We start from the raw sequence: 24,485 nt of genomic DNA on the forward strand, positions 1-24,485 counted from the left end.
ATTATCAAACAGTCTGTCGGCATGGTATCCCTTTTCCAACTTTGTGCTAGTGCTATTCTCGCTGCTGCAATTATGTGCAAAATTAAATATTTTATCTCTTTCGTATACTTTTGTATTCCTTCTTCTTTTTCAAGTAGTCTTCCATTAAAGGCTGCACCTAGCAGGCAGTCCCCTCCCCACAAAAATGCTAAATACCATTATATAGTCCAGTGGTGGGATTCAAATAATGTAACAACCGGTTCTCTGCCTAATGACCAGCTGGGTAGCATGGATCAGTGGACATGTGACCGAGTGGGCATGACCCACTCAACATCACTCACATCGATGGGCATTTCAGCTTAGCTGTTACAATGTATAAGGGTTAACCGGAGAGGCAGTTTCTGTAAACAGGGCAATAAAGATTAGGCTAGAAACAACACCAGAATGTTTCCTTCCTGCCTTCTGAAAGCCTCCTGGGTTTCCCACCCAGTTGAAAGTCCATGATCTTGTCCCACACCCACAAGGATTAGCCCTGTGAAGTGGGGGGAAAAAAACAAAAAGGGATTTCTTCCAACAACCGGTTCTCTGAACTGCTTAGAAAGTTAACAACTGGTTCTCCCGAATAGGTGCGAGCCGGCTGAATCCCACTACTGATATAGTCTAATGCCAAACATTGGTTTCAATTTGATTATTAAACATAAACACTATGGGGATTTTTCCTACAGGCACGTGGGAAAATACATTTATTGAGTGTGTAGCATTGTAAAGGAAATACAGCTGTTCAATTGCCCCTACTTGAAACTGATCAGCAATGAGATCGTAAGGAAAATTGTGCACCGAGAGCAGCTACGTGCAAACACACTTTTAAGCATCTTAACTTGAAAAAATTTGTATCCTTTTTAAAATGAGGAATTAACTTTCTTAAAAAGAACACAGGAAGCTCCTGTTGTATTGTATTGTGTAAATGTGGTGAACGTCTAGTTTTGTGTGTGTGTATTTTACATGTTTGCTAATAAAAAATTCAATAATAATAATATAATAGGAGGAGGAGGAGGAGGAGGAGGAGGAGGAGGAGGAGGAGGAGGAGGAGAGAGGGTAAGAAGGAGGAGAAGGGAGGAGTGGGGGAAAGAGAGGGGAAGAAGAAAGGAGGAAGGAGAGGAGGAAAGAAGAAGGTAGAGAAGGGAGGTTGAGAAGATAGGAGCAAGGTTGTTTGTAAAATAAGATAGAGGAATGGAAGTGGCAAAGAAAGTAAAAAAAAAAAGAACACTTGCCTTTTCTGTTAAGGATCCATCCTTTCTTCTTAGGGTCAAATGATCACGATCATTTGGGTTCCTCCATAGCAAATCTTGATTTTCCAAACTTTGCCATCTTTCTGTAACTGGAAACTTAGTGCTGTAACATTAGACAAGGGATTCTCCCTCCGCCCCCCATGAATAGCATGCCTGCTATTAGCAAGGGAGCAAAGATAGATCAGCACCTGTCCGCAAAGCTCCCTTAAATGTCATGGCAGAAAATGTCACATCCAAATCCTACTGAAAACCGCCGAGGCCTGAAAGTTTGAATCCTAGAGAGACTCGTTAAAAAAATGTCTTCTTTAGAAAGGGAAAAGGAGGGGAAGAAATGGAGGGGAAGTAAGATTAGGAGGGAGGGTAGGAAAAGGAAGAAGAGGAGAGGAGTGAGGGAGAGGAAGGGGAAGGAGAGAAGGGAAAGGAGAGGAGGAAAGTAGAGAAGGAGAGGAGAAGGGAGGGAAGGAGAAAAGGGGAAGGAAGAAGTAGATTTGTTGTAAAATAAGATAGGTGTATGGGATGTTAGAAAAGCAATCTCGATTATATTTTTCACTTTAGGGGAGGAAAAAATTGTTATAAATGTTAAAAGATAATATATATTATTATTAATAATAATGAGATTGTATATTTGTGAAGGTATGTATGAGAAATAAAAATAAAAACTTTTTTCAAAAAAAAGTCTTTAAGCTGTGTGGAAGAAAGAGCATATAGTAGCATCAATTGCCAAAGGTGAAGATGGAGAGAATTAGGAATTAATACACTCTATATTGTAGGAAGTTATCACCCAGCCCTCTCCCAGAAAAATGAAATATCCTAGGAAATATTGAAAAGGCAGAATATTTCTCTGGATGTGAAAAGAAAGAAATATGTTTTAAAAGACAGAATAGCTGCCTGTAGCTTCCTGCCCATCCCCACTATGTCAATGGGCCATTAAGAAGGCCAAGCTAGTCCACTTTACATAATAAAGACTTCTCCACTTCAGCTTCAGGGGGATGGGATTAAAGCATGATAATATTGGCCCCAACTCACCACATGGCATCTGAGAACTCAACCAAACATGGATTCAAAACACAGCCTAGAGAGTTGCCCCTGCATGGCTCCATGAGAGTCTGACAACCAATCAGAATACATTTCTTACACAGGAACAGGAAACAGAGAGATGGGACTGAACAGGTTATAAAAAGCCTAGCAAGCCCCTTCCTCAGCCCTTCTCTTCTTCTCCACCAACATTGAAGCATGTGATCACCTTTTCTGTTCAGGGCTCAAGCCATGTGGCCCTGTCCAACAATAAACCATCTTTCCAAGCAGCCTCCATGTCTCCAGTGTCTTTTCCCCCACTTGGAGCCGAACCCAGAAGGACATTTATTTCATCAATATTTTGGGGACGAAGTCAGACTGGCAGTTATACAGAATGCCTTTTATATATTATATACACATATGGCTCTAACCTTCTCTTTATTCATGCAGTCAAGCTGCATTACTATTATCCTTCTTCTCTTTCCTATGACCTTCTTCAATTGGTATCTTCTGATTTATCACTTTGTTCTTTGCATCCTCATGATTTATCATTGTATCTTATGATTTATGATTTATCACTGTGTTGTTTGTATGTATGCTTAGGTTTGTATGTACACTGAGAACTTACGCACTGGAGGCAAATTGCAACCGTACTTGGCCAATAAAGAAGAATTCTATTTGTGGGCCACTAGCAAAGATCCACAATTTTATATTTGTATTAACACAAGCTAGGGGGTACCTGTGTCTGATTTTATAGAGCCGAGGTGGCGCAGTGGTTAGGGTGCAGTACTGCAGGCCACTTCAGCTGACTGCATATCTGCAGTTCAGCGGTTCTAATCTCACCGGCTCAAGGTTGACTCAGCCTTCCATCCTTCCGTGGGTGAAATGAGGACCCAGACTGTGGGGGCGATATGCTGACTCTGTAAACCGCTTAGAGAGGGCTGAAAGCCCTATGAAGCGGTATATAAGTCTAACTGCTATTGCTATTGCTATCTTAAGCAAACACAGTCCTTCCCCAGGGAAGCTATAAAGCGTCACAAACCTCAGTGTAAAACTATATCTCTAATTCAATTGGGCTTTTAAGAGCCATTATTGTTTGCTTATTTTCTCTGTTACAATCTTACTAGCCTCGTCTACCATTTACAAACCATTTGTGGGACAATGTTTAAAATCCCCTAGGCACAGTGGAAGAACTTGCATTTTCTAACATTGGAAAATCGAGCGGCTTTGGTATTATTACAAAATCCAAAATGAGTATTTTTTTACAGCCAGGGGGAGACACCTGTGACACCACACCCCAACACCCTAGTGTGTTTCTTACTGATTTATACTGCAGAATAAACAATGACTACCAACCTTCCATTCACTGAGGACCTGTACACTGCATGAGTCAAAAAGAGGACTGTGAAGATATCTACAGATCCCTCGCATCCTGAACAAAAATTGTTTCAATTCCTACCCTCAAAACAACACTATAAAGCACTGCACACCAAGACAACTAGACACAAGGACAGTTTTTCCCCCGAAGGCCATCACTCTGCTAAACAAATAATTCCCACAACACTATCAAACTATTTATTAAGTCTGTATTACTATTACTATTAGTCTTCTCATCGTTCCTATCACCCATCTCCTCCCACTTATGACTGCAGGACTGTAACTTTGTGGCTTGTATCCTTACGATTTATATTGATATTGATTGTTTCCTGATTGCTTATTTGTAACCTGTGACTATCATTAAGTGTTGCACTTTATGATTCTTGAGGAAATGTATGTTGTCTGAGAGCACATGGACCAAAGACGAATTCCTTGTGTGTCCAATCACTCTTGGCCAATAAATTATTCTCTTCTCTTCTCCTCTTCCGTCCCATTCCATATTCTATTCTATTCTATTCCATATTCTATTCTATTATATTTCTATTTCTATTCTATTCAGCATTGCCATTGCAATCAGGGTTGGAGGGTATATTCTTCCCTTTCCTTCCAATCTGATCCAAGTCCCAGTGAAACCAATTTCCATTCGAGCATTAAATACTAATTGATAGCAAAGGATGAAAAATCTCATTGGGAAGCAAAACTGCTTCCCAGTTTTTCACAATTGCTGAGGCTGTTGTGGTTGAAATCCTAAAGATCTTTTCCCTCCTAAAAAACCATGCTCCCCCCACCCCACCCCCAAAAAAAGGTGGGGGAGAGAAAGAGGCATTTTTGGCAGTCCTCTCGAAAGGCAGCTCTCCAAGGCTGGCCCTGAACACTCGTGATTTGCTGACCAAATGCGGAGTCACGCAACCCCACGAGTTCAAAGCTCGCTTCCCCCCACCCCCTCTGACGTCAGAGGAGGAAGCCAGCCAGCCAACCAACCAATCAATCGGGCTGTCATCTGGACACTTTCTCTTTCGTTCGAAGGGAAGCAAAAGTTTTTCCAGCGTTCTAGAACGCTGGGGAGACCCCCCCCGCCCCCCCCTCGTGCGCTTTGAAGTCCCCCGATCGCGCGTGGGAAAGCGCTTTCCCTTTTCTTCCCCTCGGCTTAACAGCGCATCCCATGGAGCTGGAGGAGACGCAGCCGGACAGCCTGGAGGGTTGGGTGGCCATCAAGGAAAACATCTTCGGCCAGCCCGAGCCGCCCCACAAGCTGCGCTTCTTGGTGGCTTGGAACGCCGTGGAGAGCAAGTTCGCGGTGACTTGTCACAACCGGACTTTGCAAGAAGAAGCCGGCGGGGAGAAGGAGGGAGGGAAGAAGGAGGAAAAGGAGGAAGAGGAGGAGGAGGAGGAGGAGGAGGCCGGCGATGAGCAGCGGCTGAGCTGGGCCGGCTTGTACTCCCCGCAGGCCTTGGTGGGCGTCCACCGGCAGCTGGCGGCTTTGAACCAGCAGCTGGAGCCCTGCTTCCCCGCGCTGCCCCCTGCGCTGAGCGGCCCCAGCGGTTTCTGGGCGCTGCTGTTCCCCAGCTGCCCGGTTTTGGGGGAGACGGAGCTGGAGACCCTCTGCCGGCGCTTGGAAGCGTACTTCGGCTGGGCCTTGGATGTCTGCGGACGGAAGACGGTCCTGGACTCGCTCTTCGCCCACGATCAGGAGGAGGAGGAGGAGTATTTTGAAAATCTGCAGGAGTTCCGGAGGAAAAGTCTCAAGGCGCAGCTGACCGCCGCCAAGGAGACCTTGAGAGGGGTACGGTATTGAAGGACGAACAGAGAGGGCGGGTTCGTTGCGCAACGCATCACTCGCAAAAGGGGCCTAAGGGGGAGGCTTGTAGTAGGGGGCTCTGGGGAGGGAAGCGGGCTTTGTTATCCCTACCCAGATGGGCTAAAGTAACCCAGCTGAGATTTGTATTTGTATTGCATTTGTATTTATTAGTTTGCCAAACATGTGCAAGAGAGCAGGTACCAATATAAACATGGATGGAAACGAAAGAAATGTATACAGATAGATGGGGACAGTAGGCACGCTGGTGCGTTTTATGCACGCCATAATTGTGTGTCGGTCCAGCTGCACAGTACAGCCCTTTGCTGACCTGTGAACTACAGTTCCCAGCATCCTTAGGAATATTGAGTAATGCTGAGAGCAACCTCTGGAGTGCTGTCGGCTTGCCCTTCCTTGCCAAGAGTTTCTCAGCTTTGGGAAGTCTACAAAGAGTGGAGTTCAACTCCCAGAATTCCCCCCCCACCCCCAGCCGGTGGAAGTTGAAGTCTGCCCTTCTTAAAATTCCTAAGCTTGAGAAACACGTTGATGAGCGATAATAAGCGACCTTTGCGAAGCAGATGCTAAGCCAAAGCAAAGAAAGCACAAGACTTTCAACCCTGTCGAAGTCTTTTGTTAAGAATGCAGGCCAGCCAGGGCCGGATTTTCCTATAGGCTAAATAGGCTTCAGCCTAGGGCCTCAAGATCAAGAGGGGCCTACATTCAAATTGTTAGCAAAATTAAAATTACACTATTCTAAAAACAGTGAACACTAAAACACTGAACCAAAAATAAGGAGAAATTCTACGCATATGACTAATAAACAAACATAAAAATGTATTGGTTAAGATTGTTCCAGCGCCGCGGCAGTTGGGGAGCCCGCCCACGTTCCCGGCGCCGGCGGTCGGGCAAGAGGCGCGGCCGCTCCCAGTAGCCGCCCCGTCGACGCGGAGCCCACCAGCGGCCAGGCAGGTGAGGGCGAGGGGGCCGAGCCAGGCAGCTGAGCGCAGCAGGGGAGGCGGCTGGCCTCGCTGCCTTTGCTGCAGAGCAGAGCTGCCCTCCGTCGGGAGGCCAGCTATAGATATTGATATATATTGATATATATCACAGTAACGATGTATTTTATTGTCTCTCATGTAATTTACAAACTTAAAAATGGGAGGTGAAAGGGCCTCATAAGTGGAATAGCCTAGGGCCTCTTTTCATCTAAATCCGGCCCTGCCTCCAGGCCTTCCTGTCCTCTACCATCCTCCGGAGTCCATTTAAGCTCACGCCTACTGCTTCAATGACTCCATCCAGCCACCTTATTCTCTGTTATCCCCTTCTTCTTTTGCCCTCAATCGTTCCCAGCATTAGACTCTTCTCCAGTGAGTCCTTCCTTCTCATTAGATGGCCAAAGGACTTGAGTTTCATCTTCAGGATCTGGCCTTCTAAATAGCAGTCAGGGTTGATCTCCTCTAGGACTGACCGGTTTGATCGCCTTGCAGTCCAAGGGACTCGCAGGAATCTTGTCCAGCACCAGAGTTCAAAGGCCTCAATTCTTTGATGCTCAGCCTTTCTTATGGTCCAACTTTCACAGCCATACATTGTAACTTTTGACTTTAATTCCCCTTAATCCACATGCATTTGTGGAGAGAGTGCATAGTATTTGGGGAAAGAAGAGAGGCTGCAACCATCAGCAGATGGGCTCAACCTCAACTAAATCTGATAGAAGATGAGATCTTTTGAACAGCTCCTTGAACAGTAACATTTCTCTGGAGCTTCATGATCTGGTGACACGTTGCTGTTGAACATGGAACCCTATAAATCAGGAGTCTCCAACCTTGGCAACTTTAAGACTTGTGGACTTCAACGGCTGGGGTCTCCAACCTTGGCAACTTTAAGAGGAATTCTGGGAGTTGAAGTCCACAAGTCTTAAAGTTGCCAAGGTTGGGGCCCCCTGCTATAAACCATGGACATCATCTGTTCTTTTAGTGGGCAGTCCCTTCTCTTTGCTGGCAAGAACCCCATCTTGGTTAATGTCAAAAGATTATTTTACATTCTGGAGTCCCTTGCCAATTTTTGAAACAGGAGGCAACATTCTCGGGGAAGGGCTGAGCGAGAACGAGGGAGAATCTTAACTTTGTGCACAGCTTTATTTGAACTTCTGTGGTGTCTTCTCCCTGTTAGATTTTCCATGCCTGTGAAAAGTTAGCAAGGCAGGAAGAGCAGAGTTAAACTGCCTTCTCCTTAAACCTCAGTATCCAGCCTCCCTTGCAAAGAGGAAAACTGCTGGTTAATTTTCAACTTCTCAAATAAATTCTCTTTATTATCGTCTTGGTAGGTTCTTCACAAGCACAAAGATGCTGATAAGCTGGTAGATTTAATGGAGTTGTACAAGGAGGAAGATGAAGCTTATTTGGAGCTGGTCACCGTGGCAACTGAATTCTATCAATATTTATTGCTACCCTTCCGAGACATGAGAGAACTGGCCACGTTATATAGACTTGAGATTCTGGTAAGTTTTTCTTTCTACTCTTTCCTCCCTCAAAATAACCACATATTCCAAGACTTAAGGATGTACCAATTTAGAATAGAATAGAAAAACAGAGTGGGAAGGGACCTTGGAGGTCTTCTAGACCAACCTCCTGCTTAGGCAGGAAACCCTACACCACTTCAAAACGATGCTATAGACTACTGCACACCAGAATAACTAGGGAAGCCATAAAGCATCACAAACCTCAGAATAAAACTATATTCTAATTCAATAGGGCTTTTAGGAGCTATTATAGTTTACTTATTTTCTATGTTACAATCTTACTAGCCTCATCTTACCATTTGCAAACCATTTGTGGGACAATGTTTAAAATCCCCTAGGCACAGTGGAAGAACTTGCATTTTCTAACATTGGAAAATCGAGCGGCTTGGTATTATTAACAACATCCAAATGAGTATTTTTTTACAGCCAGGAGGGGGAGGCACCTGTGACACCCCAGCGCATTAAAAGCGTAGTGTGTTTCTTTTCTGATTTATACTGCAGAAAAAAACAATGGCTGCCAACCTGCCTTCCACCGAGGACCTGTCCACTGCAGGAGTCAAGAAGAGGGCTGTGAAAATATTTACAGACCCCTCACATCCTGGACAAAACATTGTTTCAACTCCTACCCTCAAAACGATGCTATAGAGAACTGCACACCAGAACAACTAGACACAAGGACAGTCCCCCCCCCCCCCCCGAATCACTCTGCTAAACAAATAATTCCCTCAACGCTGTTAAACTATTTATTAAGTCTGCATTACTATTAATCTTCCCATCGTTCCCATCACCCATCTCCTTCCACATATGACTGCAAGACTGTAACTCTGTTGCTTGCATCCTTATGATTTATATTGATGGTTTCCTAGTATGACTTGATTGCTTATTTCTACCCAACATTAAGTGTTGTTCCTTATGATTTGTGACGAATGTATCTTTCCTTTTATCTACACTGAGATGCAGCAAAGGGAAATTCCTGGTGTGTCCAATCACACTTGGCCTATAAAGTATTCTATTCTATTCTAAAAGGACACAGGGATGAGTGGAGCCGCCTCCATAAATGAATGGCGAGGTGGCGCAGTGGTTAGGGTGCAGTACTGCAGGCCACTTCAGCTGACTGTTATCTGCAGTTCAGCGGTTCTAATCTCACCGGCTCAAGGTTGACTCAGCCTTCCATCCTTCCGAGGTGGGTGAAATGAGGACCCAAACTGTGGGGGGCGATATGCTGACTCTGTAAACCGCTTAGAGAGGGCTGAAAGCCCTATGAAGTGGTATATAAGTCTAACTGCTATTGCTATTGCTAATGCAGGTTCTAAGTGAAGCAGTCCCTTGGTTGTGGGGACTGAGGACCGACCCCGGTTTGACCAGAGGTGTTAAAAATCTCTCTCCTGGCAGAAATCCTTGCAAGCTGACCGGCTGGGCCCCAAGAGGGTAGAAGCTTTGCAGAAGGAGGCCAAGGAATGGACGGATCAGGCCGAGGAAGCTGTGTGCTCCATTCAAAACGTCACAGTGGGCTACTTCAAGGAAACTGTGACTGCGCTCGCAGGTGAGTCAGGAACAAGCAAAGAAGGCTTTCGTTGAGAACATCTCAAGTGGTGGCCCTGGTGGCAGTAGAGGCCAGGATAGGAAAGGAGGTACAACCCAAAAGAGGGTATATGGGGAAATCACTGCTTTTTGAATCTTTTGGCTACCTTCTCCTAAATAGATTAAAATCAAGAGATGCTGCATTCCTTAGCAATTTGTAATAATTCCTTTCCTCAGCAACTCCTGGTTCCATCCACTTCCTTCTCTTCTTCTCTTCCTCCTCCTCCTCCCTCTTCTTCCTTCTCTTCCTCTTCTTTTCTTCTCCTGCTCCTTTTCTCCTGCTCCTTTCTCCTCTTCCTTCCTCCTCCTTCTCTTCCCCTCTGCTCTATCCTCCTTCATCTTCTTCTTTCTCCTTTCTCTTTCTCCTTTCTCTTCCTCCTCCTCCTCCTCCTCCTGTTCCTCCTCTTCTTCTCCTCCTCCTCCTTCCTCCCCCTCCTTCCTCCTCCTTCCTCTTCTTCCTTCTCCTTCCTCTTCTTTTCTTCTTCTCCTTTTCTCCTGCTCCTTTCTCCTCTTCCTTCCTCCTCCTTCTCTTCCCCTCTACTTCATCCTCCTTCATCTTGTTCTTTCTCCTTTCTCTTCCTCCTTTCTCTTCCTCCTCCTCCTGTTCTTCTCCTCCGCCTTCCTCCCCCTTATTCCCCCTCCTCCCTCTTCTTCCTTCTCCTTCTTCTTCTTCTTTTCTTCTCCTTCTCCTCCTTCTTTTCTCCTTTTCCTTCTTCCTCCTTCTCTTCCCCTGTGCTTCATCCTCCTTTGTCTTCTTCCTTCTGCTTTTCTTCCTCCGTTTTCTTCCTCCTCCTCCTTTTCTTCTTGTCCTCTTCCTCCTTCTTCTTCCTCTTTCCTCCTCCTCCTTCCCCCTCCTCCCTCTTCTTCCTCCTCCTTTTCTCCTCCTTCCTACTCCTTCTCTTCTTCTCTTCCTCCTCCACCTCCTTCTTCCTTCTCTTCCTCCTCCTCCTCCTTCTTCTTGCATCCTCCTCCTCCTCGATGCAACGTTCTGCTTCTTGCCCTTCTTGTGGCCTCAACCACTGTTAATTGACGTTGTTGTAGTGTCTCTCTGATGTTGCCTTTCCATCCCCTTCTGGGTCTGCCTCCTGTTCTTTGGCCTTATCTTTCGTGACCCGTCAAAACCGCGGTCCACTAAAGCGCGCCCGATCAAAGCGCATATGTGACGTCATCAGCAGTGCGACAAATAAAATTAAAAATAAATTAAATTAAAATTAAAATAAAATTAAAGCAAGCCGATTCACATAAAGGTAAGGGTTAGGTTTAGGGTTAGGGTTAGGGTTAGGTTAAGGGTTAGGGTTAGGGTTAGGGTTAGGGTTAGGTTAAGGGTTAGGTTAAGGGTTAGGGTTAGGTTTAGGGTTAGGTTAAGGGTTAGCGTTAGGTTTAGCGTTAGGTTAAGGGTTAGGTTTAGGGTTAGGTTTAGGGTTAGGTTAAGGGTTAGGCTTAGGGTTAGGTTTAGGGTTAGGTTTGGGGGGGTTAGGGTAAGGTTTTCGCATTAATTTTAAATTTACCGCTCACAGTGTGCCGTTTTCGTCGCGCTGTGATGACGTCACGTACGCGCTTTCGTCGAGCGCGCTTTAGTCTACCGCGGATTTGTGGTGGAACCTTATCTTTTTGTATATTCCATTCATGGCCAGTGTTTAAAATGAATTCTTAAGAGCCGTTTAGAGTAGTTATTGGGCCATATATTCTCTCCCGTTTTATATAACTCAAACAATCTTTCCTTTGCCCGGAGAAGGAAGTGCAAGGTTCTTCTTAGCCATCTCAACACCTCCTTGTTCTTCATTTTGGGTTCTTGTTCACCAGCAATGCACAAACAGATGGAGCAAGATCAGAAGCGATTTGGCCAAGCTGCCTGGGCCTCCGCTTCTCCAAGATTAGAAAACTTAAAATATCTCCTAGCAAAAGAAAGCCTTCAGCATATGAGAGCCAGAGAATTGTGCCTGAAGCACAAAAGAGTCGACATCAGAAAGCAGGTAAGACTATATCTCCCACTCCCTGTTCCCCCTCTGTCATATGCACCCATCATCATGGTCGTCGTCTTTTAATGGCCCCATAAGCTCTTATTGTGGGGTGGAGACTGGGCAACTGAATGGAGCCAAGTGTTTACTGGCTGGATGTTGTGACTCTCCAGCAGCCAGCAGAGCTATCAGCAGATTCGAACAGTGAGGAGGTTGGGGAGGAACATGGGCCAGTCCTGGAGTCTGGGGAAGGCTCTGATGAGGGCTCTGTATCAGAGGCAGAGAGGGGGCCAGAGCTGTATGCCAGTTATCAGCTGCCTTTGGAGTTGGAGATCCATGGGGCAGAAGAACAGCTGGAGCCTGTTCCCAGTCTGCGCATGCACAGAGTTGCCAGATGAAGGGAACAGCTAAAGAACAGGGGTCGACTTGGGAGTAAGGCCAGAGGTGGACGATGAATGGCCCCTCCCAGAGGAAATAAAAGAGGAGTGAAAAGGGAGTGGAGTTTGCAGGAGACAATTAGTTCGCTTAATTGGTTCGTGATTCTCCAAGACTCCTTGCCAAGTTTTGCAGATATCGGCCTGGCAGCTCTCCAAGCCAGATAAGGTCTGTGGCTGTAAATCCTCCCTTGAAAGACTTTGTTGGAAGTGAATGAGCAGAAATCACAGTCAATTAATCAAAGGGGTTTTTCTCAGGACAAGGAGTTTGCTTCATGCTCTGGGGAAACCTAGGTCAGAACACCAGGTGCCCTTCCTGTTGCCAATGTGGAGGTTTTTTTCCCAGCAGATACATTCTCATGGTGCCCAGAGAGAGAAATATCAGCCTCTCCCTAGGATCACAGCCTCCTGATTGTTAAGGCAAGAGCTCCATGTCTAGGCCAGCTCACCACTCCATCATAGGCATCCATGCTCTGGCCAATTCAACAGGCTTTGAGGCAGACTGAGAGAGAGGGTCCACTTGCTGTCATGGCATTGGAAAAAAATGTTGTATCTTATGATTCTTGATGAATGTATTTTTATTCTTCTTATGTACACTAAGAGCATCTGCACCAAAGACAAATTACTTGTGTGTCCAATCACACCTGCCCAATAAAGAATTCTATTCTATTCTATTCTATTCTATTCATTCTTATTCTATTCCTTATTCTATTCTATTCTATTCCATTCCTTATTCTATTCTCTATTCTATTCTATATTCTATTCTATATTCTATTCATTCTTATTCTATTCTGTTGCTTATTCTATTCTATTCCTTATTCTACTCTTATTCTCTATTCCATTCTCTATTCTATTCCTTATTCTATTCTATTCCTTATTTTATTCTATTCTAGTCTCTATTCTATTCATTCTTATTCTATTGTTCCTTATTCTATTCTATTCTATATTCTATTCTATATTCTATTCTATATTCTATTCTATATTCTATTCTATATTCTATTCTATATTCTATTCTATATTCTATTCTATATTCTATTCATTCTTATTCTATTCTAATCCTTATTCTATTCTATTCCTTATTCTATTCTAGTCTATTCTATTCATTCTTATCATATTCTATTCTGTTCTATTCTATTCTATTCTATTCTATTCTATATTTGTGGCCTTAACCACATTTCCTGTTTTGTTTGGGAACTTCCCAAGATGGAGACACTCAGCGAGCAGAAAAATGACGTGGCTCAAGTGGAAAAACTGGAACTAGAATATTATGGAACCCAGTTGGAGCTGTACGAGGTACAGTTTGAAATACTGAAGAATGAAGAGATGTTGCTGGTTACGCAGCTGGAGACGTTGAAGAGGCAAATGAAGGGTGAGGACTGAAGGCAGGATACATTGCCTTGCATTTTAAACTGAATTGGGCTATTTCTTGTTAGTGCTGGATTAAAAGAGGAGGATTCTTCCTTTGCTGCATTTCTCCAAGTTCTGTGATGCAGTAAATGCATTTATTGAGGAGGGAGGATAAAGGCTTGGAAAAAACACATCAGAGAAAATTGCACTGGGAAATAGGTAACATTTTTCTGCAGAATCTCCCATTTAAATCTGACTCTTCCAAGTTTAAATAATTATTTTTAAAAAATCTTAGTAAAAAAACTACAAAAAAGGAGAAGGTTTTTAATTTTTCATTCTGTTAATTATAGCCCTGCCTTTAAACCACTGCATGATCTAATTTCCCAGGTCCCAAAATGCTTTTTCAAAAGGCAACTGGACATTCCTGAGGTTTTTTTTTGTTCCTTTGAAAACATTTCGCTTCTCATCTAAGAAGTTTCAAAACTGATGAAGCTTCTTCTCTCTCCAGGCCTTCCGAAAAGCCGTTAAAACCTGGCTGTGTCGGCAGGCCTGGGGTTGATGAGTTCCCTTCCCCTCTCGATTGTGTGTCTGTTGGTTATTTTAAATGCTTGTATTTGTAGTTCTTGTGTTTCCCTTCCCCTCTTGGGTTTGTGAGCCGCCCTGAGTCCCGCTGGGAATAGGGCGGCATATAAATAAAACGAAACCTGAAACCTGAAACCTAAGAAGTGAAAAGTTCTCAAGGAAAAAAAAAACCCAAGAAAATCCAGCTGCCTTTTGGAAAACCACTTTTAAGACAACTGTGGTCTGGATGATTGAGACTCTCCATAGATAAAATTCCCCAGGTATTACTAATACTATCAGAATGTAGCAACAAACAAAACAGATCTGATTGTGAGCTGTAGTGGCACAGTGGTTAGAGTGCAGTACTGCAGGCTACTTCTGCTACCTGCCGGATGACTGCAATTTGGCAGTTTGAATCTCACCAAGCTCAAAGTTGACTCAGCCTTCCATCCATCCGAGGTGGGTCAAATGAGGACCCAGATTGTTGGGGGAAAGAGGCTGACTCTGTAAACTGCTTAGAGAGGGCTGTAAAGCACTGTGAAGCAGTATATAAGTCTAAGTGCTATTGCTGTTGTCCTTCCTTCCTTCCATCCTTCCTTCCTTCCTTCCTTCCTTCCTTCCTTCCTTCCTTCCTTCCTTCCTTCCTACCTTCCTTCCTTCCATTTGAAAGCCGAAGAGCCAGGGCTGTCTGAAGACGTCTCTGTGGTCATGTAGCCGGCATGACTAAACACCAAAGGCGCACGGAACACTGTTATCTCCCACCAAAGGTGGTTCCTATTTTTCTACTTACATTAGGGAGCCGAGGTGGCGCAGTGGTTAAATGCAGCACTGCAGGCTACTTCAGCTGACTGCAAGTTCTGCAGTTCGGCTGTTCAAATCTCACCGGCTCAGGGTTGACTCAGCCTTCCATCCTTCCGAGGTGGGTGAAATGAGGACCCAGACTGTGGGGGCGATATGCTGACTCTGTAAAACGCTTAGAGAGGGCTAAAAGCCCTATGAAGCGGTATATAAGTCTAACTGCTATTGCTATTTTTACATGCTTTGGAACTGCTAGGTTGGCAGAAGCTGGGACAAGTAACAGGAGCTCACTCGGTTACGTGGCGCTAGGGATTCGAACTGCCAACCTTTCTGATTGACAAGCTCAGCGTCTTAGCCACTGAGCCACCCCGTCCCCCCAGTTACTCTATTAGTGGATCTTAAAGACTTCTGGTTGCTTACCCCAGTGTTTCTCAACCTTGGCAACTTGAAGATGTCCGGACTTCAACTCCCAGAATTCCCCAGCCAGCATTCGCTGGCTGGGGAATTCTGGGAGTTGAAGTCCAGACATCTTCAAGTTACCAAGGTTGAGAAACACTGGCTTACCCTACACCCCAAGTCTTCAACTGATGCTGATCTCCAAGTGATCCCTCTTAGTCCGTGCCTGAGTTTTCTAGCAAGGCGGTGAAGCTGGTCAAAGTGGTGGGTTGCATATTTTACTCAACTGAAATCCTTGCCCCCTTCCGTAGAGATCCAGGATGAAGTCATTTATTATGACACCTGTGAGAACTCTGAGGAATTGGAAGCCATGGATCAGGCCCTGGAGACAAGCCGTGCCTCTTCCTCTGAAGTGGCGCGGCTCAGGCAGAAGACCCAGCAGCTGGAGACAAAACGGGGCATTATCTGCTCCAGGAGAGCTTATCTCAGGAACAAGAAGGTAACTGGTCCAGAAAAGTCTTTATGAGTTTGTGGGCACTGCATTGTTATGTATGCCACCTCAGCCGGCATCAAGAAAACATTCCGTGTTTATTTGCAAACTTTATTTGCCAAGGATGGTTTATGGTTTATGGTTTATTATTTATAGGCCGCCCTTTTCCCTGAGGGGACTCAGGGCGGCTTACAATTTATGGGGAGGGGAATACAAGACAGTAAGACATAAAACAACACATAAGTAAAATAGAGCACAACATTCATTCTAAGATGCTAAGTTATGTCTTCCTCTCCCCCCCTCCTTTTCTTTTTTTTTAAAATTATTTTATATTTTTGTCACATAAATAACACATACCCACAACAATGAAGAAAAAAAAAAGAACAAAAAACAAAACAGAAAAAACCCCCATCATCACATATAGCATGTCATTTGGTTACAAGTGTTTTAACATTTTTCATTTTTATACATTTATTATTTCATTTAATAGGTTATAATATACAGTTTGGGTTGCTTTGTTTACATTCCCTTCCTCCTGTTATAACACCACCTTATTTTCCCTTTCTTTTCTCCCTTCCTCCCTTCTCTACTTTCTTCCTTCCTGCTCTCCTTTCCCTTCCTTCTTCCTGTACCTTTCTCCTACTCCTCCTCTTCCCCTTCCTACCCTCTCTCCTCCTCTTTCTCTCCTTTCCACCCTCCTCTCCTTACCTCTTTCTTTTCACCCTCTCTCCCTTCTCTACTTTCTTCCTTCCTCCTCTCCTCCCCCTTCCTTCTTCCCTTACCTCTCCTTTGCTCCTGCTCTTCCTCTTTCCCTTCCTACCCTCTCTCCTTCCTTTTCTCTCCCTTCCATCTTCCTTTCCTTTCCCTTTCCTTTCTCCCTCCCTCCCTTCTCTACTTTCTTCCTTCCTCCTCTCCTTTCCCTTCCTTCTTCCCTTACCTTTCTCCTACGCCTACTCTTCCTCTTCCCCTTCCTACCCTCTCTCCTCCTCTTTCTCTCCTTTCCATCCTCCTCTCCTTACCTCTTTCTTCTTTCCCCCGTCTTCCTTTCATTCTCTCCTTCTTTTTCCCTTTTTCCCACAATCCTTTTCAAGGGGTTTTGAATTGTCCTTTTTTTAGAAAGTTCAGCCGAAAGTGGGAAAGCTATGAATCTACTGTTCTGATTCAATAGATTTGATTTCTGCCTGAATCTTCAATTTTCGGCTAGTGGAATTTGTGCACCGGTTTCTTTCCTCTTAGGACCAATGCGAAGAGAGCCGGCGTTTGAGGATAGAGCAGGCGCAGGAGACCACACGCTACTTCCAACAGCATCACAACATCCAGATTGTACGTATGAAGAAGTGGAAAGTAGAGAGAGTGTTCTGTTTCTAGTTGTAACAGGGTGGGTCAATAAAATGTGGAATCGTTCTTTGTTCCCAGAATCTTAGTTTATTTTGAAGGCAGTCTAGGTGGCCCTCATAATACAGGGTGGGCTACTGCCATTTCAAAACCAGAAACACATCTATTAGTTGAAAGCTGTAAAGGTAAAGGTTCCCCTCGCACAGATGTGGGTGAATTGCATTGGAAAGTCTAACACCACCATCATCATCATAACATTTATGTATGGTCCAGTGGTGGGTTTCAAAAATTGTTCGAACCTACTCTGTGGGTGTGGCCTCCTTTGTGGGAGTGGCTTGCCGCCCATGTGACCGGATGGGAGTGGCTTGCCGCCCATGTGACCGGATATGAAGATGCCGACGACACTTGTCAGAGCCACCTTAAATTACCTCACACACAGCACTGGCATGCATAAGAATATGATGTAAACTTGTTTTTTAAAAGGCATCTTTGGTTTGCGTTAAAGCAACTTCAACACACGCAATGTTCTGATTGCACCACAAACGCAGTAGTCCTCCTTGCCTTTCACAGAGGCCCTGAGTTTTATAAATAGGAGCATGATAGTGTAGAATAATCATATCCAAGGACCAGTGGTGGGTTTCAAAAAATTTTGGAACCTCTTCTGTAGGTGTGGCCTGCTTTCCGGGTCCACTGGTGGAACCTCTTCTAACCGGTTCAGTAGATGAACCGGTTCTACCGAATAGGTGCAAACTGGTAGGAACCCACCTGTGGTATGGTCTCAGACTAATAAATGAGAATCTAAACAAGGTAACCAGCTGTTAAAGGAAGAAGTATTTATGTGGGCTCATAATTAATTCTATATGAATTCTAGGGTTTGGCAGCACTTATTTTTTTTGTTTAAAATGCTTCATGCAAGATTGCAAATATAGCAACTGTCTAGAACTCCTTAAAACAGCCACACCTTTTCCTGGGATTGCACATCTACCTTTCACAGCTGCTTTCAGGTGTGGCACTCGGGTTGAGGTGTGGCACACTGGAGTTGAGACACCAGAGCAGTTTTGGGAAATCAGATCAGAAATACTGCACAATACCCATAATTTCTTCTCTTCTCTTCTCTTCTCTTCTCTTCTCTTCTCTTCCCTCTCCTCTCCTCTCCCCCATGGCTCAGGAGCCACATGTGGCTCTTTCATCCCTCTGCTGCAGCTCCCTGTCGCCGGTCAGTTCCACAATTGATAGGGTTAGGGTTAGGGTTTTCGGTTAGGACGGGTAGGGGAAAAAGGACACTGTGCTAGGAGGAGACTCTATGGTGGGAGAACCAGACTTTCGGTTGGCAGAGGAAAAAGGACGCCATGCTAGGAGGAGACTCTATCATGGGGGGAACGGACTTCTGGTCAGCTCCAGAATTGAACAGGGGGCTTCAGGTTAGGACCTTTGTGGCTCTTTGAGTGTTTAAGGTTGCCGACCCCTGATTTAGGCAATCTGTTATCAGGCCCCCCCAGCCATTTTGCACTGTTGAAAGCTACTTAGTTACACTGGAAATAGAGTACCTATATGTGTGTGTGTGCATTAAAAGATTGTCATTCAAACTGCAGAAAAGAGAGAAGAGAAAAGAAGACGAGAAAAAGAAAAAAGCCTGGATAAAGGAAGAGCGGCAGAAAACTCTGGAGAGGCTGAAATCATTCAAGGAGGCAAGTATCACCATTTATCTTGCTCCTCAGCACTCTGGCGGATTATTTTGCTTTGGAAAAAATAGAAAGGAGGACTGATTATTATTGGTCTAGCCCGGTCAGCCGCAAGGACAACATCAATCATGAGATAACAGCTCTGGATTTAGCAACCACAAAGAGGGCACCAGTAGGGTTTGCACAGAATTTAATCAGTGTCACCTTGACGCAATTCTGCTTCTGTGGTCTGGAAAAGAATGAAAGCACAAGGGAAGGGGGCCCGTACGGGAAAACGATGAAGCTCATACTTCTATAAAAAAAACTCCTGGTTTAAAACAACGGTGATGGTGTTGGCAATGAGCTCTTTGCTGTAGAGTTGCTGTCACGCCCTCTAGCTATAAATCTAAACAAGAGACTTGCTAGAACAGATTGAAACTCCACCTAGTTTACTGTTATGTACACCAAGTCATAAACTAAACAGAAAGGGCTGGGCTGAAAGAATCAGAGAGAAATCTCTCCAAGGTTAATAGCAATAGCAATAGCAGTTAGACTTATATACTGCTTCATAGGGCTTTCAGCCCTCTCTAAGCGGTTTACAGAGTCAGCATATCGCCCCCACAGTCTGGGTCCTCATTTCACCCATCTCAGAAGGATGGAAGGCTGAGTCAACCTTGAGCAGGTGAATAGAATAGAATAGGATAACAGAGTTGGAAGGGACCTTGGAGGTCTTCTAGTCGAACCCCCTGCTCAGGCAGGAATCCCTACACCACTTCAGACAAGTTCTAATTGTCAGAAATTGTTTCCCCTTAATGCTAAATTGCTTCTCTCCTTGATTAGTTTCCACCCATTGCTTCTTGTCCTTCCTTTAGGTTCGTTGGAGGCAGGGGTGAAATCTACTTACCTTCTTTGCTACCAGTTCGCAAATGTGAGCACGAGTCCGTGCACACATGCTTTGCTCGCCCTCACCGTCCTGCTTTCTAGCTAATATAAATTGTGCATCACAGCTGATCATCGGAAATACCAGTTCAGGTGAACTGGTAGCATTTTTTTACTACTGGTTTGGGCGAACTGGTCCAAACTGATAGCATTTCACTCTTGTTTGGATAATAGTTCAGCAATAGCAATAGCAGTTAGACTTATATACCTCTTCATAGGGCTTTCAGCCCTCTCTAAGCAGTTTACAGAGTCAGCATATCGCCCCCACAGTCTGGGTCCTCATTTCACCCACCTCGGAAGGATGGAAGGCTGAGTCAACCTTGAGCCGGTGAGATTAGAACCGCTGAACTGCAGATAACAGTCAGCTGAAGTGGCCTGCAGTACTGCACCTAACCACTGCGCCACCTCGGCTCTATTAACATTCATTCAGCTTCACGTGTTGAAACAAATGACACTGTTAGGCCTTTCACTGAGCTGGCTGAAGATGTTAGGTGAAGATCATCATGACTATTAGAATAGGGGTCTCCAACCTTGGTAACTTTAAGCCTGTTGTGGCCCGCTGGCAGCCAGCAGAGCTGGCAGCAGAGTTGGACAGTGAGGAGGTTGGGGAGTAACATAGGACAGACCTGGGGGCTGAGGAAAGCTCAGACGAGGGCTCTGCGTCGGAGGCAGAGAGGGAGGTAGACAGCAGCGAGGCAGAAGAACAGCTGGAGCCGGTTCCCAGTGTGCGCATGCGCAGAGCTGCCAGAAGACAAGAACAGCTAAGAAAGCAGGGTCGACTTAGGAGTAAAGCCACACCTTGAAGGTGATTGGCTCCTCCCATAGGAAACAAAAGAGGAGCGAACGGGGGGGGGGGCTTTTGCAGGAAACAATTTGTTCCTTTGGTCGGTTCAAGAGTGGAAAGTTCTGTTTGTGACTATAAGAGACTCTGTAGCAAGTTTGCCTTGCCCTGCATTTGGAAACTAGTTATCTGGCGGCTCTTCAAACGAGATAAGGTTCGTGTTGATAAACATTCCTCTGAATGACTGTTTACTGAGCCTTGCTGACTGTGAATGAAAAGAATTCACAGTTATGTAAATAAAGGAAGTTTTGCAGGGACCAAGACTCTGCTTCTTGCTTTCTAAGGAAGCCTGGGTCAGAATAAAGCCTGGCGGCTTGGTGGCGCAGTGGTTAGAGTGCAGTACTGCAGGCCACTTCAGCTGACTGCTATCTGCAGTTCAGCGGTTCAAATCTCACCGGCTCAAAGGTTGACTCAGCCTTCCATCCTTCCGAGGTGGGTGAAATGAGGACCCAGACTGTGGGGGCAATATGCTGACTCTGTAAACCGCTTAGAGAGGGCTGAAAGCCCTATGAAGCGGTATATAAGTCTAACTGCTATTGCTATTGGCAGACTTCAACTCCCAAAAGCTAGCTGGGGAATTCTGGGAGTTGAAGTCCGCCAGGCTTAAAGTTGCCAAGGTTGGAGACCCCTGTCTTAGAACACCACGGGATATGGAAAACATGTTTGTGTGTCTGTCTATAGAGATTCTCAATCATCCAAGTGACGGTTGCCCCATAGGGGCTTTTCCAAAAGGCAACTGGACTTTCTTGGTTTGTTTCCTTGAAAAGGTTTCGGCTCTCATCCAAGAAGATCCTTCACTTCTCAACTCTTCCATTCCTGAAGAATCTTCTTGGATGAGAAACAAAATGTTTCCAAGGGAGAAAAAAGAACCAGAGAGTTCCGTTGCCTTTTGGAAAAGCAGCTTTGGGACGTCCAAGGGATTGACAGCCACAGTGGATGAATTGCAATCAGCTTCCCTGCCGTTTTCAAAATGGATGCCTTCCCACCTTGCAGAAATGTCCTGCACAGTTTGTGCTGAAGACTTCCCGCTCTCAGCCCGTCAACTCCAAGCAGGCTGGACCGAGACGACCGCCAACTGTTCCTCCACAAGCTGGTCCAACAAGAAAAGGTCCAGCTGCCAAGCAATCCAGGAATGTCCATCCGACACAAGTCAGGACTTCCAAAGCATCGTCACAGAAGCCTCCCAGAGATCTTCCCATCCAGATTTTTGCACCGCCGCATGGGCCGGAACCTCCTAAGGAAGCTGTGGGAGCACCACTATCTGTGCCCCCACCTCCACCTCCTCTTCCACCCCCACCCCCACCCCTACCACCAAGTGTCCAGACTGTTTGCCTAAAAAGCGCAGGAGCCCAAGATAAACCAGGGGCTCTTGTGTGTGAAGGCTCAGCTAAAGGAAGTTCTTCCTTGGAGAAAGCAGATGCTGCGTCCAGATGCCCAACCAAGAATTACACAGGTAAAGAGACAGAGTGCTCTTTTTCTTACATACACACACATACACACAAAAAAACACACACACCAGAGGGGGGAGGAATCCTACTCCAAGCATATAACCATATACAATATGATCAGAGGTGGTATTCAGTAGGTTCTGACCAGTTCTGGAGAACCGGAAGCAGAAACTTTGAGTAGTTCGGAGAACCAGTAAACACCACCTCTGGCTGGCCCCGCCCCATCTATTCTCTGCCTCCCAAGTGCCAGCTGATTGGGAGGAAATGGGGATTTTGTAGTAACTTTCCCCTGGAGTGGGGAGGGAATGGAGATTTTATGGTATCCTTCCTCTGGAGTGGGGAGGGAATGGAGATTCTACAGTATCCTTCCTCTGGAGTGGGGAGGGAATGGAGATTTACAGTATCCTTCCCCTGGAGTGGGGAGGGAATGGAGATTCTATAGTATCCTTCCTCTGGAGTGGGGAGGGAATGGAGACTTTACAGTATCCTTCCCCTGGATTGGGAGAGAATGGGGATTTACAGTATCCTTCCCCTGGAGTGGGGAGGGAATGGAGATTCTACAGTATCCTTCCTCTGGATTGGGAGAGAATAGGGATTTACAGTATCCTTCCCCTGGAGTGGGGGGGGGAATGGAGATTCTACAGTATCCTTCCTCTGGAGTGGGGAGGGAATGGAGATTTTACAGTATCCTTCCCCTGGAGTGGGAAGGGAATAGAGATTCTACAGTATCCTTCCTCTGGATTGGGAGAGAATGGGGATTTACAGTATCCTTCCCTTGGAGTGGGGAGGGAATGGAGATTTTACAGTATCCTTCCCTTGGAGTGGGGAGGGAATGGAGATTTTACAGTATCCTTCCCCTGGAGTGGGAGAGAATGGGGATTTTATAGTATCCTTCTTCTGGAGTGGGGAGGGAATGGAGATTTACAGTATCCTTCCCCTGGAGTGGGAGAGAATGGGGATTTTGAAGTATCCTTCCTCTGGAGTGGGGAGGGAATGTGGATTTTTCACTATCCTTCCCCTTCCCGTGCCACGCCCACAAAGCCACGCCCACAGAACCGGTAGTAAAAAAAACTGAATCCCAATACACACACACACACACACACACACACACACACACACACACAAAATATATATATAGTCCTCAACAACCACAACTGAAGCCCAAAATTTATTGTTTTAACTTGTTCTGCCTCAGGGACCATGGATGAGGTCTTGGCTTCCCTCAAGCGTGGGGAAGTCCTCCTTCGCAAAGTGGAGCTGACCCAACAGGCGCCCTCCGGTGGCAACTCCCTCAACGACAGCATTCTCGCCGCCATTAGGCAGGGGGTTAAACTACGCAAGGTCAGTCAAGAGCCCAGGGAAGGCGCCGCGAAGGGTTCGGGCAGCGAACTGGAGCAGAGCATCAAGGCAGCCATCCAGCGGATTAAGAAGGTCTCGGCTGACTCCGACGATGATGAAAACGGAGAGTTCAACAATGAAGAATGGAACAGTTAACAGAACACTTGGCCGGAAGCTCGTGAGGCATTGAGTGAGAAGGCAGCTAACCGTACAGAAGTGCCAAACAGGAAGAGTGGTCTGGACCCCAACAGGTTGGCTAACGTCCTGCATGAATCGGGCATCCCAGAATTGTTAGCAACACTCTGGAGTTTAGGGGCGGCTGAAGAAGTGTGGAAAATGCCCCTTGATCGACGTCAGAAGTTTCCAAGGGGTTGAGTAAATTTAAGACAAGTCCTTTACTGACATTGAGTTTTATGCTTTGAAGTTTGCACATTTTCTTTCCTTCTCTTTTGGCAAGGGAATCGGGACTCCTTAGAGCAAGGGTCCTCAACCTGAGTGGGGCTGCGGCCCACTAGTGGGCTGGGTGGAGTTTGCAACTGGGCTGCAGAAACAGCTGGCAAGCACATGTGCGCACACCCGTATCGCTTGCATGAGCAGTGGGTGAGCTCATGCGTGCATGCATATATGGTAATATATGTGGGAGGCATTGGGTGCCCTTGTCAGCCACAAGGACAATATGAGCCAGCAGTGGGATCATCATCATCATCATTTAACGACCCCATAAATCCCTTGCGGGGTGGAGGTTGAGCAAGTGAATGGAGCTAGCAGTGTGTTTACTGGCCAGATGCCCTTCCTGTTGCCGTTGCAGAGTTTTGTCCAGCAGATATATTCTCTGTGTGCCCAGAGAGAGAAATAGCTGCCTTTACCTAGGATCTGCATCCGTAAAAAAGAACGGGTTTGTCTCTGCACAAAGTTCAGATCATGAAAAATAATAGCTCAGAGGAGAGCGATTGAGAGGATGAGTTCTAGGACCCTCTGGGGTTGCCGAGAGCAAGTCCTCCTGAGCTGGGCGATGTACCTGGATGTGTCCACACCTGGGAGTCGTGCTGAAGTGTCTACACATTATACTTCCTCAATGAAGGAACAGGGTCTTATTTGCATCAGGCTTATTGCACTGGCCAGATTCCATTTTCATTACCTTCACCGCCATCCCACTGACTAGGAATATTGGCTGAGATAAGAAAGGACGTATTAATTTAATTTAATGCTTTGTCTACCATGGCCAGAGTCTTAAACGAGATGTGTCCAAAATGAACTTCAACTTCACTCCATGTCAGAAAAGATGGCAGGCCTCATCTCTTTGGCCGTGGGTCACATTTCTGTATATTTCTTATGGCCCCACCGATGTGCCCAAACATGAAATCTCTTTTATTTGGTGAAATATGTTCT

The 24,485-nt window shown here is 45.6% G+C and overlaps 1 protein-coding gene across 1 annotated transcript; it reads left to right on the forward strand.

The window, feature by feature from the left end:
• The first annotated feature begins 4,628 nt into the window (after positions 1 to 4,628).
• Positions 4,629 to 23,839, forward strand: WHAMM (WASP homolog associated with actin, golgi membranes and microtubules). Its single transcript, XM_032233565.1, has 10 exons — positions 4,629 to 5,442; positions 7,775 to 7,948; positions 9,362 to 9,512; positions 11,354 to 11,523; positions 13,146 to 13,311; positions 15,356 to 15,543; positions 16,771 to 16,857; positions 18,462 to 18,557; positions 21,304 to 21,763; positions 22,954 to 23,839. Exons 1-10 carry the CDS (start codon positions 4,822 to 4,824, stop codon positions 23,250 to 23,252), a joined length of 2,412 nt encoding a protein of 803 aa, XP_032089456.1. The 5' UTR covers positions 4,629 to 4,821; the 3' UTR covers positions 23,253 to 23,839.
• The last annotated feature ends 646 nt before the right edge of the window (positions 23,840 to 24,485 follow it).

This window comes from Thamnophis elegans, chromosome 16 (assembly GCF_009769535.1).
Source record: "Thamnophis elegans isolate rThaEle1 chromosome 16, rThaEle1.pri, whole genome shotgun sequence".
Taxonomy (NCBI): domain Eukaryota; kingdom Metazoa; phylum Chordata; class Lepidosauria; order Squamata; family Colubridae; genus Thamnophis; species Thamnophis elegans.

Coding starts and splice junctions, on each gene's coding strand:
- WHAMM (XM_032233565.1), top strand. CDS start 4,822: ATGGAGCTGGAGGAGACGCAGCCGGACAGCCTGGAGGGTTGGGTGGCC. Junction 11,524..13,145: donor GAGTCGACATCAGAAAGCAG/GTAAGACTATAT, acceptor GAACTTCCCAAG/ATGGAGACACTCAGCGAGCA. Junction 13,312..15,355: donor GTTGAAGAGGCAAATGAAGG/GTGAGGACTGAA, acceptor CCCCTTCCGTAG/AGATCCAGGATGAAGTCATT.